Here is a 17259-nt window from a genome sequence, read left to right as displayed (position 1 = left end):
TCTACCGATTTCATTCAACGAAGTTACGACTGTTATCCAATGATTGAAACCAAAGCCCAGAACTGTACCCTTACCATGAGTGTTTACGTTTTGACAAATATGACTGTTTTCGTATTTGTTTACGTATTTGCCCATACAATTTCCAATCAGCGCCCCTAGCGGATTGTGTCAGAACTATAGTGTCAGTAACGTAACATTAAATGTCTAAATTGACAACGTGGCGCTTTGTGTTTTGTCTCTCTTTTTTGCGAACATGTGAGGCAGGCAGAAGTCTTGAGCACTTACTTATTGTTACGTTTACTCAGTCTACTGAAGCAAACGGAACAGAAAAATGGATTGGGTAAAGGTAACGTAAAATTGTGGGATGTTTTGAAAACTCATGGTAAGGGTACTGATCGGTTATTCCAACGCACTGCGTATGAGTAGCCACGAACGGTCACCCATCCATTTCCTAACCACGCTCTAAGTTACTTAACTTTTTAGATCGGCTACGAAGCTATGATTTCAATTTCGCTTTCAAATAATATTAAACAATATTATCAAGATTTCTCGTTACTTTCCGAATTTTTCCTTATTACGGCATTAGGGTGAAGTTTTATACGCCATTCCGCCATCTTGTTTTGAGGGGGTCGACATTGGATAACGGCTGAAATTTAAATTTATGGCCGGACCACTGAACCATAAAACAATTTTACGTTGAAACTGTTCTTTGCTGAATAAATTGTTCATTTTTACGGAATTGTACGCAACGTTAAAATAAATTGGAGCTCCATTTATTTACGTAATTACGTTATGTGAAAGTGAAGTATATAGCTTAATGGTTTGTAATTCGGTGTCTCAATCTAAGAGTTCATGTTTCGATGCAGGCAGGCATTCAAGACTGTTTTTTTTCGACGTTATGTAAGTAGTAGAACATAATTATAGGTGGTGAACCCTTTGTGGTTCGACACCGGCGGTACCACCGTCACACCTCATCATCATCCCACATATTGTCCCACTGCTGGGTACGGGTCTCCTCTCATGAATGAGAAGGATTAGGCCAAGTGCGTATTGGTGGACTTCACATACATTTGAGATTTTTTTTTATAAATCTCTCATGTATGCAGGTTTCCTCACAATGTTTAGCAAGTGATAATTAATTTATAATACGCACATAACTTTAAAAAATCAGAGGTGCCTGGGATTTGAACCTCGGACCGCTCGATGGGGAGGACGAGTTTCTTAACAACTGGGCACCGCCACACTTATTTCTACCTTATAATAGCAATATTAAGCGCTGTTGTGTTCTGCTTTGAAGACGCATTTGTGACCGTCTTCAGGTAGGCATCTAATCCTAAATAGGGTTGATTACAGATGTCCACGGGCGGCGGTAACTTACCATCAGGTGGAGTGCTTACTCGCCTTGTTCGCTTCGCCGAGCATCTGCTTCGCTATATGTGTAACATAGCCGTATCTTATTTGTTATTTTCACATTCCATAAAACGGTGTAAACATTTTTTTGTTTTCAAACAAAATTATTATGAAGTAATGATGATAGATCAATTCATTCTATAATCAGAGTTATACGCACAACAATGCATTATATGTAAGTTTATTTTTTTATTTATTTTCCAATTGACCCGCGAATCACAGCGATTACATCGGTGTCACACGGATATGGTCCCGGATTCTGTCCGAGCGGAGGCTTAGTAACAGTAACATTTCCATTTTTACCCTTTGGGTATGGAACCCTATAAAAATAATTGGCCAAGTGCAAATCAAACCCGCACCCGGAGGGTTCCGTACAACCAGCATTTTTTTTTAATTTTCTACTATTTATTATTATAGCAGCCATTTAAGTACACACATTGTGAAAATTTGAACTGTCTACCTATAACGGTTCGAAAGTTAGTTGGAAAAATATCGATTTGCAGTTTGTTGTATGTGTCCCCATACCAACCATACCTTTTTGTATTCAACTTTTATTTTTATGTTTAGTATTTGTTGTTATAACGGCCACCGTTATGCATCATCTGTAAAAATGTCAAGTGTCTATCTTTTACGGTTCCAGAGATAGAGCCCTGTGACAGACGGACAGACAGCGAAGTCTTAGTAATAGGGTTCCGATTTTACCGTTTGGGTACGGAACCCTAAAAAACTAAGCAAAAACTATAATTTCAGGTGGATTTTGATGAGCACTTTACACCAAACTTTGGCTTACTGGGACACAGTGTCTACGACCCTACCGCCGCATAGGACAGATAAAACCCCACGGCAGAGCTTCTTCCGATGGCAGATCGCGGAGTGGGAGGAACTCAGACTCTGGTTTCATCATTGGGATTGGATTGATATATCTAACAGGCGACACTTGCATGTTATAGCTGGCATATCCATTGGTTTGAACTTTTTTAAACAAATATATCAAAATCAAATCATTTTTTAAATTCCGTATAGGTTCCTTGCAGAGCACTTAATGTCATTACATCTACCACTTCACTAGGTATTTCGTTATAAAAAAGAAGCGGAGACACTCCATAACATTAAACAGCTTGTATTCGTTTCAAAGCAGTAATAGTTAAAAGCCAGTTTCTCGATCGAGGTGTCCGAGGTTCAAATACGAGTCACGCAGCTCTGATTTTTCAAAATTACTTGCGTATTGACATACGTGCTTTGACAGGAAAGGAAAACGTGACTTATATATAGATAGATATAATTTAGCGTGTTAGAGCTGATCTAACGTTAGAGCCAGAAGTTGCTAAAGGAACTCTTCAGTGGTTACTAGCAAATAACTCGAGTTTGGGCTCATATGATTCGTAAAAATGAGTTCAAAACATTGGTAGTGTTTTTGATTCTTTTTAATCTATAATTATATCTTGAATTAAAATACTGAAGTATAAACTGCCGCCCGTCAACATCTGTAACCAACTCCATATAGATAAGGGTTTCTATCTGAAGGTGATTACGGACGCGATGCCACTCCTGAGGACTAAGGTTCGACTCCGGCGGCACCACCGCCACACCTAATAACGCCAGTGTTAGGCGCTGCTGTGTTCCGTTTTGAAGGATATGGTAGTGGAGACATACTTTTCCGAGGCGTTTCAGCTTAGTCCTCTGGGTAGCGGCGCATATGTGGCCGACCTCAGAAGGAATATCTAATCCTATCTGGGGTTGATTACAGATGTCCATGGGCGGCAGTACCCACTTATCATTAGGTGGACTGCATGCTCGTCTGCTACTTCTATAATATAAAAAAAAATCATATTCGCCTCATATTTAAGTCAGCCGATAACCATATCTTTACACCGATGTAGCTTCCCGCTACTCAACAAGAGATGGCGCCACAGTGCTAACACTGTAGTCTGTGTTTCGACTTTATCTTCGCCGAGACCATTTCATGCGTATGAACAGAATATCGATATTCATGTCATTTTGATTGACATTAAATTCATTACAGATTTTGTACCCCTTGGGACCGCTGTTATAATGAATCGCCGAATTTTGATAACATCTGCGAACTTTATCGACCCTCACATGCACAGACAACGAGACCTTAGGATTTGGGCGTTAGGACGAGGAGGCTTGTTCAACACGCCGTACAGATACCGTGTGTGGCGTGTCTGGCGACTTTTTCCGAGGAGCAACAACCCTGAACATCAGCACGGACCACGAGGAACCCACGTACCAAGGCACGATATATGTATAATTTATAGCTGGGACCAAATTTACATTTACCCCACGCTACCAGCTCGATACCAGTACGCATATCGGTCGTACTTGACTTCAAAACATATGGAGCTCACTAACAAGATCACGTTTGCCGGCTCCGGCTTCGAATACTTGGAACACGTGAAGGAAAACTACAAGATCTTCTACGCTGAAGCCTTCAAGAGAGAAATTGTCGATTGCTCGAAGTATCTGCCGAAGTGGTGGGGTAAGTTTATTTGTGTCAAGAACGTGAAGAGGTTCTCCGGTGTTCCCAATGGTGGTGGACTGTTCGCTGGCAACTACCTGGTCGGTTTGGGATGTTTCGAGATCCGCTACAATGAAGACAGGATTATGGTATTCACGGACTTACGGTACTATGTCACATGGATTTATGCTTACGCGGACATATGGCCAGGTCTATACTATGAATACGCTTACCCCGAATGGAGTGTCAAATTAGATTGGCTGTATGACGGACACGGGAACCATCCTTTTATTCCGGCATGGCAGGTACAAGGCGATCTTTATCCTTTGGGTAGATAACTACTATGCTAAGAATAATGGAAAAAATGTAATACTTCAAAAATTTTTATCATTAAATTTTTTTCTCGATTTATTTATAAGCTTTTATTTAACTTTCTATATCAGTTCTAATTAAATACGTATATTTCTAATTTCTATTCCTATTCATTCGGAGCCTCCTTGGTACGAAAACATCATCCTCTGTTGCCAACCTCTGGTAGGAATCTAAACTTATCGGTTGATTGAGAATTGACAATCAGGTGAATTGTATGCACATTTGCAACTTCACTAATATAAATAATTGGCCAAATGCAAGTGTCACCAAATTTTCAACTTTTTTTATTTTTAGTATTTATTGTTATTGTTATACATATTCTGTGAAAAAATCAAGTGTATTTTTATTACGGTAAGAGATAGACAGCAGTCGGACAGACAGCGGAGGCTTAGTAGGGTTCCGTTTTTACCCTTTAGGTATGGAATCCTAAAAAGAGCATATACGTTTTCTTCTAATACCCTGTGAGAGGGTCTCTGCCCAACAGTCTTGCCGACGAAAATAATCCTAAAGTCACAATATATTCACGAAGATACAAAACCCAATCTCTGATACATTACAACTCCTGTCAGTCACTCAACCATCCTTGTAATAAATGGAAAAGTTCATTTACACGAAACCGAATTTCCCTTTGACAAAAGCCTTAGCCTATTCACACGTACCATGGAGCAGCGACAAAATAATCGCAAAATCGGCAATGGTTACCTTGCGGTTGAGATGTGGTTATTATCGTTTAAACTTGATTTGGATGGCAAAATGTCGCTTCGGTCGCTTTGAAGAAAATTATGTATTTTTTTATTGTTAACGCTATGATAACCTAGTGGTTAAGAAACTCTGCCCCTTGGTCGAGGGGTCCGAGGTTCAAATCCCAGGCACGAATCTCCGATTTTTCACTTGCTAAAACGTTGAAGGAAGGAAAGGAATCTAATCTTATATGCGGTTGATTACAGATATCCATGAGCTGATCTAGCCACTTACCATCGGATGGACTGCTTGTTCATCTGCTACTCTTATATTATACTAGCTGACCCGGCAAACGTTGTGTCGCCATATAAATAAAAAAATGTTAAGCGTGAACAACCCTTATCACTTAGGGGTATGAAAAATAGATAGTAGTCGATTCTCAGACCTACTGAATATGCATATAAAATTTGGTGAAAATCGGTAAAGCCGTTTCGGAGGAGTACGTTTACTAAAATTGTGACACGAGAATTATATATATAAGATATATGCAAAAAAATTAAAATGGAGTTTTTTGTGGACGTGGTACGTGAGAATGGACACATACACGTTACGTCGAGTGTGAAAAAATTTTGACATATCTATTTTATACGGCAAGATATATTCAACACTAATGTTTTAAGATAGAGTCTATAATTGATCGTAGCTCAACCCAGTTATGATCATTTAGTTGTAGAAGAAAATTTAGAAGAGCATAACTGATTGGTTTGACTACGAAAATTGACCCGTAATATTAATATATAGAGTTAAAAATTCCTTATCAGCGGTTTAGGTTAGAATCGCTTATGTCGTAGGTTCTCAAATAAGTTATTTTCAAAACTGGTGCTCAAAGTTGGCGTTCTCTGTACATAATGAGATTTTTTTTTATTCCCAAATTTTTGAATCCCAAAGAAATATATTTAAATGTTACCGTTTAGCGATTTATGTAAATATTTTGGAATGTTTTAAGCAGTAATGTAATGTAGCTTAATGTAATTCCAACTTCCCAAAGAAGAGAGGTAATATATATTCGTCGAGTATATACTCGACGAATATATATTCGTACTAGCTGACCCGGTAAACGTGTTTTGCTATATAAATAGAAAAATGCTAAGGGTATTATATCCTTATCACTTAGGGTATGAAAAATAGATAGTAGCCGATTCTCAGACCTACTGAATATGCATGTAAAATTTGTTGAAAATCGGTAAAGCCGTTTCGGAGGAGTACGGTAACTAACATTGGGACACGAGAATTTTATATATAAGATTTAAAATTTTATGTTTTAAAAATTATATATATATATATATATATATATATATATATATATATATATATATATATATATAATTATATATAATTATATATATTATTATATAATTCTATTTTAAATTATAGTTTTATATTTTTTTAAAAACCTTCTTACCTTTAACGTAATATATTTTGGTAGTTTGGTAGTAAAGACGTGAAGGCGAAATAAATATTGGCCAAGTACGAGTCCAACTCGCACACGGAGGGTTCCTAGCCATCAATACTTTTTACTTTTTTTGTATGGCAACTCCCATTTATTTGATTTGTTTTTGGTATTTGTTGTCATAGCGACCACTCTTTTACGTACCATGTAAAAAATCAGGTGTCTATCTTTTACGGTTCAGGAGATAGAACACTGTGACAGACTAACAGACGGACAGACAGCGAAGTCTTAGTAAAAGTGTTCCGTTTTCACCCTTTAGGTACGGAACCCTAGAAACAAACAAAGAAACTAACTTTCGCATTTGTAGCATTAGTAAGGATTGGTATACGAAAGTCAATATTGTGTCAGTGGCCTCTGTGGCCGGTCATTGATTCAACTTTTGACACGGATCTTGCTCTACAAACAAAATTATATATCGTTTCTTTGTTCATATTTTATTCATGAGTAATAGTAACGAGTGGTTTTGATTGCTAAGTATACTATCCTATATATAAAATTCTCGTGTCACAATGTTAGTTACCGTACTCCTCCAAAACGTCTTTACCGATTTTCACCAAATTTTATATGCATATTCAGTATATCTGAGAATCGGCTACTATGTATTTTTCATACCCCTAAGTGATAAGGGTTGTTCGCCCTTAACATTTTTTTTATTTATATGGCAACATAACGTTTGCCGGGTTACCTAGTATGTTTATAATATTAGAGTAGCAGTCGTGCATGCAGTCTACCTGATGGTAAGTGGCTACTGTCATCCATGCTCATCTGTAATCAACTTCAGATAAGATAAGATTCCTACCTGAGGTCGGCCACAAATGCGCTGCTACCCGTGAGGACTAAGCTTGAACGCCTTAAAAAGTATGTCGCCCGTACCACATGTTTCAAACCAGAACACAGTAGCACTTAACATTGCTGTTATGAGGCTGTTATAGGGGTGGCGGTGGTGCCGCCGGAGTCGAACCACAAAGGGTTCTACCACCTTCATACAAAAACAAATCTTTAATTTAAATTCGCGAGCATATCTTACGAATGTCAAGTCACAAAAACAGATCTGCAAAAAGTCTACACGAAGAAAGTTTTGTTACAATAGAAATTTGCATAACATCTGAACTTGACAAGATTTATGATTCTTAGATGGATGGATACATTGTAAATTGTGAAGTTAGGTTATTAAGATTTATTTATTTTTACTGTATGTTTTATCAAGATTTGAGCGTTTTAACATAAAAACTATTTGAATTTCGCGAAATATATTTTACACATTTAATGCACACCTTTTTACCTTTTTATGTCATAGATTAGTAAAGATTACTCACCTCTAACAAGAAAATGTACCCAGTTTTGAGAATTGAAATAGTTGCGTAAAAAAGTTTTGCCACGTCTCCGTGCTAAAATGTCCCTAAAATATATGAAATAATTATTTATTTATTATGTAAATTACGCAGTATTAGGTATTTCTTCGTAAACTTTCTCTAAAAATGTTTTTATTTGTCAAGAATTCAAAAAAAGAACTTACTAATAAGCCGTTTGTGGCTTCATTCAATTTCAAGGCGGCGAAGTATCTTTACTAATCTATGTTTTATGTACACAAGGGCATGTGAAATCTATCAATACGCACTAGGCCAGCGCGGTGGACTATGGCCTAATTCTTCTCATTCTGAGAGGAGATCCGTGGCCAGCTATGGGGCAGTAATATGTTGATGATGATGGTGATGATATACACTTGCCATCTCTAAATCTGGATTTGTGGTTTCATACCAACTTTTGTTCACTAACCGCAAAATGATATACTTCTTAGTTTTTTGATCCTTCACACCTAAACACAGGAGAGTATGATTTCAGTATCAGGCAAAAATTTGTCAGTCGAACGTGTGTGTCGAATCACTATACTATTTCCTTTTATTTATTTTCTCGATGACAGATTGACGCCTATGTAATTTTGTGTTGTTTACTTTAAAATATCACACAGATAATACTGTACTTCATGGAAAAGAAGTGATGTGCTACACATAATGATTACTATAGGAGATATAACGATAAACGTAACACGATAACAGACCCTTTTTTTACAAAATATAAGAAACTAAACTACTGCCAGATACTTTTATACAAATTTAGTAACTACGAGTATAATATTATATATACTAATATTATTAAGAGAAAAACTTTGTTTGTTTGTTTGTTTGTAATGAATAGGCTCAAAAAGTACTGGACCGATTTTAAAAATTCTTTCACCATTCGAAAGCTACATTATCCACGAGTAACATAGGCAATATTTTATATGAAATATATTTGATAAATAGATTTTGACAAAGTTTGCCGGGTCAGCTAGTATTACATATACTTATAACATTACTAGTGGTGCCCGCGGCTTCGCCCTCATTTAAAAGAAATAATATGACATACATAAAACGGAAAATTTGTACCTGCATTGGAATGACAGTGGTGCCATCTGTCGAAAATTGGTCTTACCAACTCCCAAACCCTCGTGCGCTCTTGGACAACAACTTTGCTAAAGATCATCACTTGATCGAATGCATAGTTTCCGATTCTATAACTACTTATGAATTAAAAATTAATTAAAAAAACCTTTTCCCACGGACTAAATTGTTAATCTAAACCATTCTCAAGTCCCCTTGAACACACACAACAAATTTCATCAAAATCAGTCCAGTTGTTTAGGAGGAGTTCAGTGACATACACACGTACATAAGAAATATACTCGTATATATATATATATAAAGATATTTCATTTTAAGATGTTACACTTATAAATTTTTCATTGATAATGCCTACTTCTTTAAAATTTGCTGTTGTAAAATAAGTAGATATAGGTAGGTACTCAACAATGAAGCGAAATAATTATTACGACAGGTAATCTTTATTTATTTATTTTAATCAAAATTTGATGAATCGTCACTGTCAATCGATGAGCTCTTCTCAACATTTATTAACGTCAGTAAATTGACTTATTTTTCTTACGTTACGCCGTAAGCTTTGTTGTATGTGTCGTCGTTCAAAATACATATCATAAATATATGTGATCGATATCATTGCTTATTTGGTCACAACACTACAAAGAACTGTCATCAAGAAAATAAAGAAATGGAAATAGTATAGTTCTTCATTTTCAAATCGATTTTTTTAATAATATATGAATAGCAGACGAGCAAACAGTCCACCTGATGGTAAGTAGTACTGCAGACATCTGTATTCAACCCCAGATAAGATCAGACACCTACCTGAGGTTGGCCACAGATGCGTTGTTACTATCCCTAATATTAAGTTGAAATAATGTCTCCTTACACACCTTTCAAAGATGTTTACAGCGGCACATACGAATCACATGTTTTCCAGATCGAAATTTTGATGTTAAAAAAATGTTCCTTCATAAATTGGAATCTCGAATTATTTTGCCTGAAATCTTTCCTACAACGAAGAGTGTATATGAAAAATAAAGCATGACGAAAAGCGGAAAATAGTGAAAGCAAGGAAAATCCAGAATTCAATTCTAGAAAGCGGGAAAAAAGACGAGTTTTCTCGTTTTTCTCGTTTACACTGGTTTTTGTGTGACCGAGTTTTCTTGAACTGTATTAATGTTGTAAACTAGAATTCTTTACACTATGTTTTGTGACCTATATTCAAAACCTATTAGGTTTTTCTCTATAACTGGCACGTGTACCCTTGCGTGGATGGCGTTTCAAGTGTTGAAGGTAGTTCGACTCCGGCGCCACACCTATTTCTGCCTAATAACAGCAGTGTTAAGCGCTGCTGTGTTCTGGTTTGAAGGGTGTTGTAAGGGAGACATACTTATCTAAGGCGTTCCAGCTTAGTCCTCAGACATAGCGGCGCATCTATGACCGACCTCAGGTAAGAAAATCCAATCCTACGTGGGGTTGATTACAGGTGTCCATGGGCGTCAGTAGCCACTTACCATCAGGTAGACTACATGCTCGTCTGCTGCTCCTATATTAATGAAAAAACCAAATACATACATACACTCAGAAATTATTACCTTGTTTAGACAAAAAGTATTCAGAACAAAGTTATATCTTTTGCTTGTGTAACCAAAATCAATGTCAGGGTATCGCAGCTACTCATTCATCGCAGCGAAGCCTTCGTAACACTGAACTTGCTTCGTTGGAAGCTTTCCAAGACATATTGAACTTGAGCTTTCAGAAGCTTATTCATTCAGCCAAATAATCTTCGCTGTTGAAAGGAACCGCTATTGTATTTTGGGAACAAAATGTTTATAGATATATTTCCAAAATGAATGTACTTATATATGAAAAAATCGCTTTACAGTACTCTTACCACTCTGGCCTTACCAGGAGTTTTTACGTTTCGATAAATATGACTGTTTTGGTATTTGTTTACGTATTTGCTCATACAAATTTCAATCAGCGCCCCTAGCGGATTGTGTCAGAACTAGGAAATCGTATTGGCCACATACGTAAACAAATACCAAAACAGTCATATTTATTGAATCGTAAAAACTCCTGGTAAGGGTACAGGAGCGTAGTAGAATGTGCTCCAAAATTAAAATTGTGTAGCAGGATGCGCTGGCACATTGCGGATTGATAACAATCACATCTTTTAGTTCTTTCTCCACTTACGCTGTTTATTAATAACCAATCCCTTATTTTTTGTAGACAAGTGATCTTAATTTGACAATTTCTAGTAAACGGAACATAATTGTCAAATGTCGGTCTTCGGCCAAAACATTGGATAGATTGGTTAATAATAACGGCCGTACAAATTTGATAATTATTCCTAAAGGAGCATGACTGAAAAATTAGGTGCTGGATTCCCAGACCTCCATAATGTAAGATTGAACTTGAAACCTGCTGTAAGTTTTCCTAGTAAAGTACTAGTTAGCTAATATATAACATAACGTATTATTTTGTCTTCTTTATTAAAGGAAACCAAAATACTATATCAGAGTTACGAAGAATCGAACCATATTTTCTATTATTAGAGATTTATTTCCGCTCCGCAGTGATATCCAATCTGTTCAAAGCTTGGCCTTAAATAGGTCACTGTACATAGATTATGAAAGACGAGATGTGGTTTAAAGCCTGCATCGATAGATCCTCATGGAGGACGAAATCATTTTGCTTAACTCCTCTAATCGGAAAATAATTAATCCAATTCAATCAATACATTAATTCAATCCATTCTTCTGTTCCGTTTGCTTAGTAGACTGAGTAAACGTAACAATAAGTAAGTGCTCAAGTATTTTTGTCTACCTCACATGTTCGCAATACAGAGAGCTAGGGGCGCTGATTGGAAATTGTATGGGCAAATACGTAAATGCCATAACAGTCATATTTGTGAAAACGTAAAAACTCATGGTAAGGGTACTGGGCACTAAGATCGCCTCATGTAAGTCAGTCGACATCCACACCCTAGAAACGCAGCGTCAATTGTTTCACGTTAAATAAATGTGACTATGGTACCTCGCCGCTCGACCCATTATAGTTCTATCGACTTATTCAAATTCAAACCACATTTATTCAAAATCGATTAATGTAGATATATTTTTAATCGTCAGCAATCTATCTAGCGCCGAAAGAAACTCCATACGTGAGCAAATTTACATCTTAAAAATTAAATATTGTACAAGTTTATATAGTATTTACAAAACCTTATTTAACTCATACTTAATCTAAATTCCACTCAAACTTATGGGCGAAAATAGACATTATAACAAAAGTATTTCACCCTACATACGAAAACAAAGTAGCATCTCTGTACCACAGTCTATGACATACGACTCGGTCAACAAAATCGATAGGTGAATGAACGCTCGCAGCAGATGCCAAGGGCGACTCGAACCATGGCTCGACCTAAAGGGCCGTGAGCTATGAACCTTGGCATCCACTACAGGCAACTGAAGGTAGTGGAAGTGGATTCTGAGGTGAGGCTAAGTTTAAATTCAATGTTAGGTCGGAGAGCTTTTCCTCACTCTTATATAAAGCGCTTGAATACTTTTCACAGATGCCATTTTGCCCACCTAAGATCAAAATTTGTCAATTTCTCGTACGCATAAGTTGGTAAACATCAATCGCTGGTAACCAAAATATTGGTTATTAATAAGCATAATTATTAATAAGCGAGTTCGAATGTAAGTGACTAAGATATGTTATGAAAATACTTAGCTCGGGTCGCAATTCTTAGCTCGCATCCGGAGCTTCAATACATCGCCCGCGTACCTCCAATTAAAATTACTGTCAGTCTGTTTTAACTCTGTTAAGTTTATTTATTCAGAGGTACAATACAATACAATACCATACAGTAAAACTAAACTAAACTACAATACAATTAAACAATATTTAAACTAAAACTACTAAGATTAACACAAATATTTTATAATAAAAATAAATGAGCCAAATCGCTGTCCCAAGGAAGTGTACCCAAGATAGTAGCAGCATTACCTCGCTGAATTGACAAACTAATTTGCTGGCCGAGATAAGCTCCAGCTCTGGGGTCACTGGAGGCCTCAATCAGTATCTGTCCGTTTGTATTTTAAAAAAATCAATGTGGCCCAGAGTACAAGCTTATATATTGAAGGAAAAATTAAAAATTGCATTTTAAGTTATGCTTTTCGGGTTCTCAACGGTAGCCTGTTTCAAAAACAAATTCTTACAGACATTATCATCATCATCAACCCATTATTGTCCCACTACTGGGCACGGGTCCTCTCAGAATGAGAAGGATTAGATCCACTCCAGTGCAGTCCACCGCGCTGGCCAAGTGCGTATTGGTAGACTTCAAATACCTTTAAGACTTTTTTTTTATAAATCTCTAAGGTATGCAGGTTTCCTCACGATGTTTTCTTTCACCGTTTAAGCAGGTGATAATTAATTTCTACATGTCATAAACGACATGGAATACATGACATGACATAAAGTCTTCACATGTCTTTATGTCATGTCATGAAGTTAATTTGCACTTAGCCAGAACGACGGACTATAGCCTACTCCCCTTTCACAGTGAGAGGAGACTTCTGCCCAGCAGTGGGACAGCAATTGGTTGTTTGCTCAAATGTAACATGTCAAATGTACAAATACATGTGTTACATCAAGATCAAATGTAACAAACAATATTATTAAAGAGAGAATTATACACAACCCTCCAAATCACCCTTGACTGCAATTTGCCAGTTGGAATACGTCCAGAAAGGCTTCGTTAAGCTGACGTCACGGGTCAGCTGATGGCTGCTAATTATCTTACGTTAATTCTTTGACTTTTTAAGGCTTGAAAGCAAAGAGTGAAAAATGAAGCAGTATTTTTTAACCATTGAAGCAGCAAATGAAATGTGATAGAAAAGTATGGTTTGAACAGGGAGGTGTTTTTTATATAATATAGGAATAGCAGACCAGATGCGGTCCACCTGATGGTAAGTAACTGCCGCCCATGGACATCTGTAATCAACCCCAGGTAGGTATAGATATTTATACCTGAGGTCGGCCACAGGTACGCTACTACCCGTGAGGACTATGCTGGAACGCCTCGGAAAAGTATGAATCCCTTATCACACCCTTCAGACCAGGACATAGCAGCGCTTGACACTGCTGCTATGAGGTAGAAATAGGTATGGCGGTGGTGCCGCCGAAGTCGAACCACAAAGGGTTCTACCACCTTTAAGATACCACTCCCATACTAGGTACTAGGTACCCGGTGCCGTGGGAAACACAGTGTTACGTGGGATTCTTACCACACTAAAACCCGTGGCCGTCCTCTACGTTGCCAAGAGGACTCCGGGATCTCCTACGGAACGCAACCAGAGGCCTCTGAACGCGTTGCTCTTTCGGGCTCCGCCTCTCAGTGAGCTTCAGGTCACGCCACACATTTGGTAATTACAACGGTATGCGACCACACACACCGCCGTCCTTCCCAAAGTTGCTTGCCGGACGGCTGACCTCCCAATCTTGCCGCCTACAACCCCGGAAGCTCCCTTTTAGTCGCCTCTTACTACAGGCAGGGGATACCGTAGCCCTATTCTGGTCTCGGAACTACAAGGACAACCCATACAACTCCTTAACTTCATATATGACTATGACGTCATAGCTCCCAGGGAATTTCTGTCTAAATTTTTATGACTACACAATACTTTCGTCTAGATTTTTACGTTCCACGCAGTGCTTTGAGTAACTTAATCCAGGCTAAAAATACAGGCTAAATACCAAGTAGATTGCGTGGCCATTGACTACAACTTGGAGTAACCTTGCTGGTTAAATATTTATGAGTTGGAACACGTCCAAACCAAGTTCAGTGTTTATTTATTTATTTATTTATTTACATGCCAACAGCAACACACACAATACATTATATAGTACTTAAAAGTACACTATAGTAGTATTAATAATATAAGGTTCGTATGAGTGCCAATTATAGGCATGAACAACGTTTATATATTAGTCTGTATTTTTAATTTGTATGGAACAAATCGAACCAGTGTTAGTGACGTCACGTTATGAACGCTAGCAATTCTTTCTTAGGCACATTTTCGCTGTTTTAATTTCTTTATTCCATGATTTTAGAGTAAAAGGTAAGATAGCCTAGTGGTTAAGAAACTCGGTCTTTTGATCGAGGGATTCAAGGTTCAATTCTCAGGCACGCACTGATATTGAAAAGTTATGTGCGTATCAGAAATTAATTATCTGCGTACCTGAGCAATCTTACAAAAATTTTCAAAGGTATGTGAAGTCTACCAATACGCATTTGTTCGACGCGGGATACATATTTGTCCCTACCTTAAAACACACATATGAGTACGTCATCTTATCGAACGAAGCAAGGGGTACAAGATACTGTAAAAAAGTTATACTATGCAAAAAACCAGTAAATAAATAATATTTTTACACATTAATACAACCGTAAATCAGAAATATTAATTTAAATATCCAATATACATTATATTTTCAAAAAGCTCCTTCATATTACACGATAAAATATTTCAGAAACTGCAATTAAAATAATGAATTCGTAATGAAATCGAGAAATGCAATAAGTACTTTTTATCTTCCACACAAAATGGAAATGGTTGCCATTTCGTTCCCGAAGTTTTTATATTGTGTTAAAACTCTATTTTGGGTTTCAGTGTGCAATATTTTTAACGATGCTGTTAAAGCTCTGTTCAACTGAACGCTAACTTCAAGCGGAAAGGATATTTCTTATACTGTTTTTTTATGAAACTCTCTTTAAAATGCAATAAAAAGCAGACTCATGCCGCCCATTATTTCTGAAATACAAAATATTAACCCTAACATGTTTATACATTTTAGACGTCTGTTCGTTCGTCTACAAACACAAAGTACTCTTCCAGGAAGAGAAAAATATGTACACTCGGAAAGCGCGGACACTGAACATCCATAGATTATATCGACCCATGACAAAACTATCAGTGACTGCCAAAAATAGTTTTAATATGGCTATTAACATATATAATAAAATTCCGGATGACTTTAAAGGCCACAACTATATAAAATTCAGGAATTTAGTCAAAAATTAGCCAGCTAAAAAATGCTTCTATACGATTAAAGAGTACTTTGATGATAAAAATTGTCATAATTTTCCTTATTATTATTATTATTATATAATGACTTGATTATTATTATTATTATTGATTGTTAATTTCGACATAATTGCATTCGTCTTAATCTCAATATCAGTTACCTTTAATACTTTATTATTAATCCTAACTATTATTTATGTTTGACATGTGTAACACCTGTAAATGTAGCATTTAATTGAACTGTATGTATTGTTATTGACCTAGTGTACTAAATGCTTTACACAATAAAATTAAAAAAAATTTGCTCTTTGAGATTTAGGGTGTGCGAAAGAATGCGACATACACATATGTGCATTGTGCATACGTTCGAAAATCATTACCCTCCGCTGTCGGGAAAAATGAGGACGTATTTTTATTAATAGTATGTGGAATCCACTTTCTAATCTGGAATTGATTATAATATTAGAATCCTATGGTTGACCAGTGTTTCCGTGCTCCTACTGTGGACTATTCGTAAGCTAGAACGCCTTATATACTCATTATATCCTTCAATGCGTCTAATTATTATCCTTCTACTATTCACTAAATTAATTTTTCAATTTCTTTAAGTTATACTACTAATTAAATTAAATCGCTAAACTCGAAAACGATCGAAAAAATGAGCCAGATGAATAATAATAATATAATACTTATACAATTTTTCTTAAAAGTATATTCTTGTAGCGACAAAGTTCGCGTTAGTTTCACCGAACCTTTATTTAAACTTGTTACCCAAGAAGATTTCATACGAATACGAATGAATGTGGGTACCTTGGACAACTTTGCAAAACGTGACTGTATTAAGCATGTAGTCGACAGTCATTTGTCAAAAAAAATTGCTTCATGCTCAGAATGTTTATGAGTACCACTTGTTGCAATAAAGAATGTATTCAAAATAACAGCATTTTTTTCGCTCACATATTAGAGAAAGTGAGCGAGAAGGAAATAGAAATGCCATTTTAAATTACAATTATTATTGGCATAAGTTATTCTGTTTAAATTCTTAGGTAGGCTGTAATTTAAAAAAAATACGTGTGGCACTCGGAGACTGCCGCGGTAAAGCTATTGCATAGCATTTTTTATGCTATGAAAACGCTCAGAGGGAATTCCAGAAATACAATATATTCTTCCATAATCATCAACATTTACATTAATACATCTTTATCCACTATTTTATCATATCTCTATTATATAAGACATTGTAAATATTAGCTGACATTTCATAACTCCAAGCAAGACTGAACATTC

The 17259-nt window shown here is 36.5% G+C and overlaps 1 protein-coding gene across 1 annotated transcript; it reads left to right on the top strand.

Annotated features, from left to right (window-relative positions):
- Positions 1 to 2159: 2159 nt before the first annotated feature.
- On the top strand, positions 2160 to 4300 carry LOC140745228 (uncharacterized). Its single transcript, XM_073076967.1, has 2 exons — positions 2160 to 2375; positions 3434 to 4300. The coding sequence occupies exons 1-2, from the start codon at positions 2171 to 2173 to the stop codon at positions 4225 to 4227; spliced, it is 999 nt and encodes a 332-aa protein (XP_072933068.1). The 5' UTR covers positions 2160 to 2170; the 3' UTR covers positions 4228 to 4300.
- The last annotated feature ends 12959 nt before the right edge of the window (positions 4301 to 17259 follow it).

Source organism: Epargyreus clarus, unplaced genomic scaffold (assembly GCF_041222505.1).
Source record: "Epargyreus clarus isolate Ecla_fem2 unplaced genomic scaffold, WU_Ecla_fem_2.2 ptg000002l, whole genome shotgun sequence".
NCBI classification, from domain to species: domain Eukaryota; kingdom Metazoa; phylum Arthropoda; class Insecta; order Lepidoptera; family Hesperiidae; genus Epargyreus; species Epargyreus clarus.
Note: the sequence above shows the minus strand (reverse complement) of the source record. Positions and strands in the feature narration are given on the sequence as shown.

What these genes read in the sequence shown, in the direction of transcription:
- LOC140745228 (XM_073076967.1), top strand. Translation starts at nt 2,171, where the DNA reads ATGAGCACTTTACACCAAACTTTGGCTTACTGGGACACAGTGTCTACG. An exon ending in TATAGCTGGCATATCCATTG is followed by an intron (nt 2,376 to 3,433) that starts GTTTGAACTTTT and finishes AATTCATTACAG; the next exon opens with ATTTTGTACCCCTTGGGACC.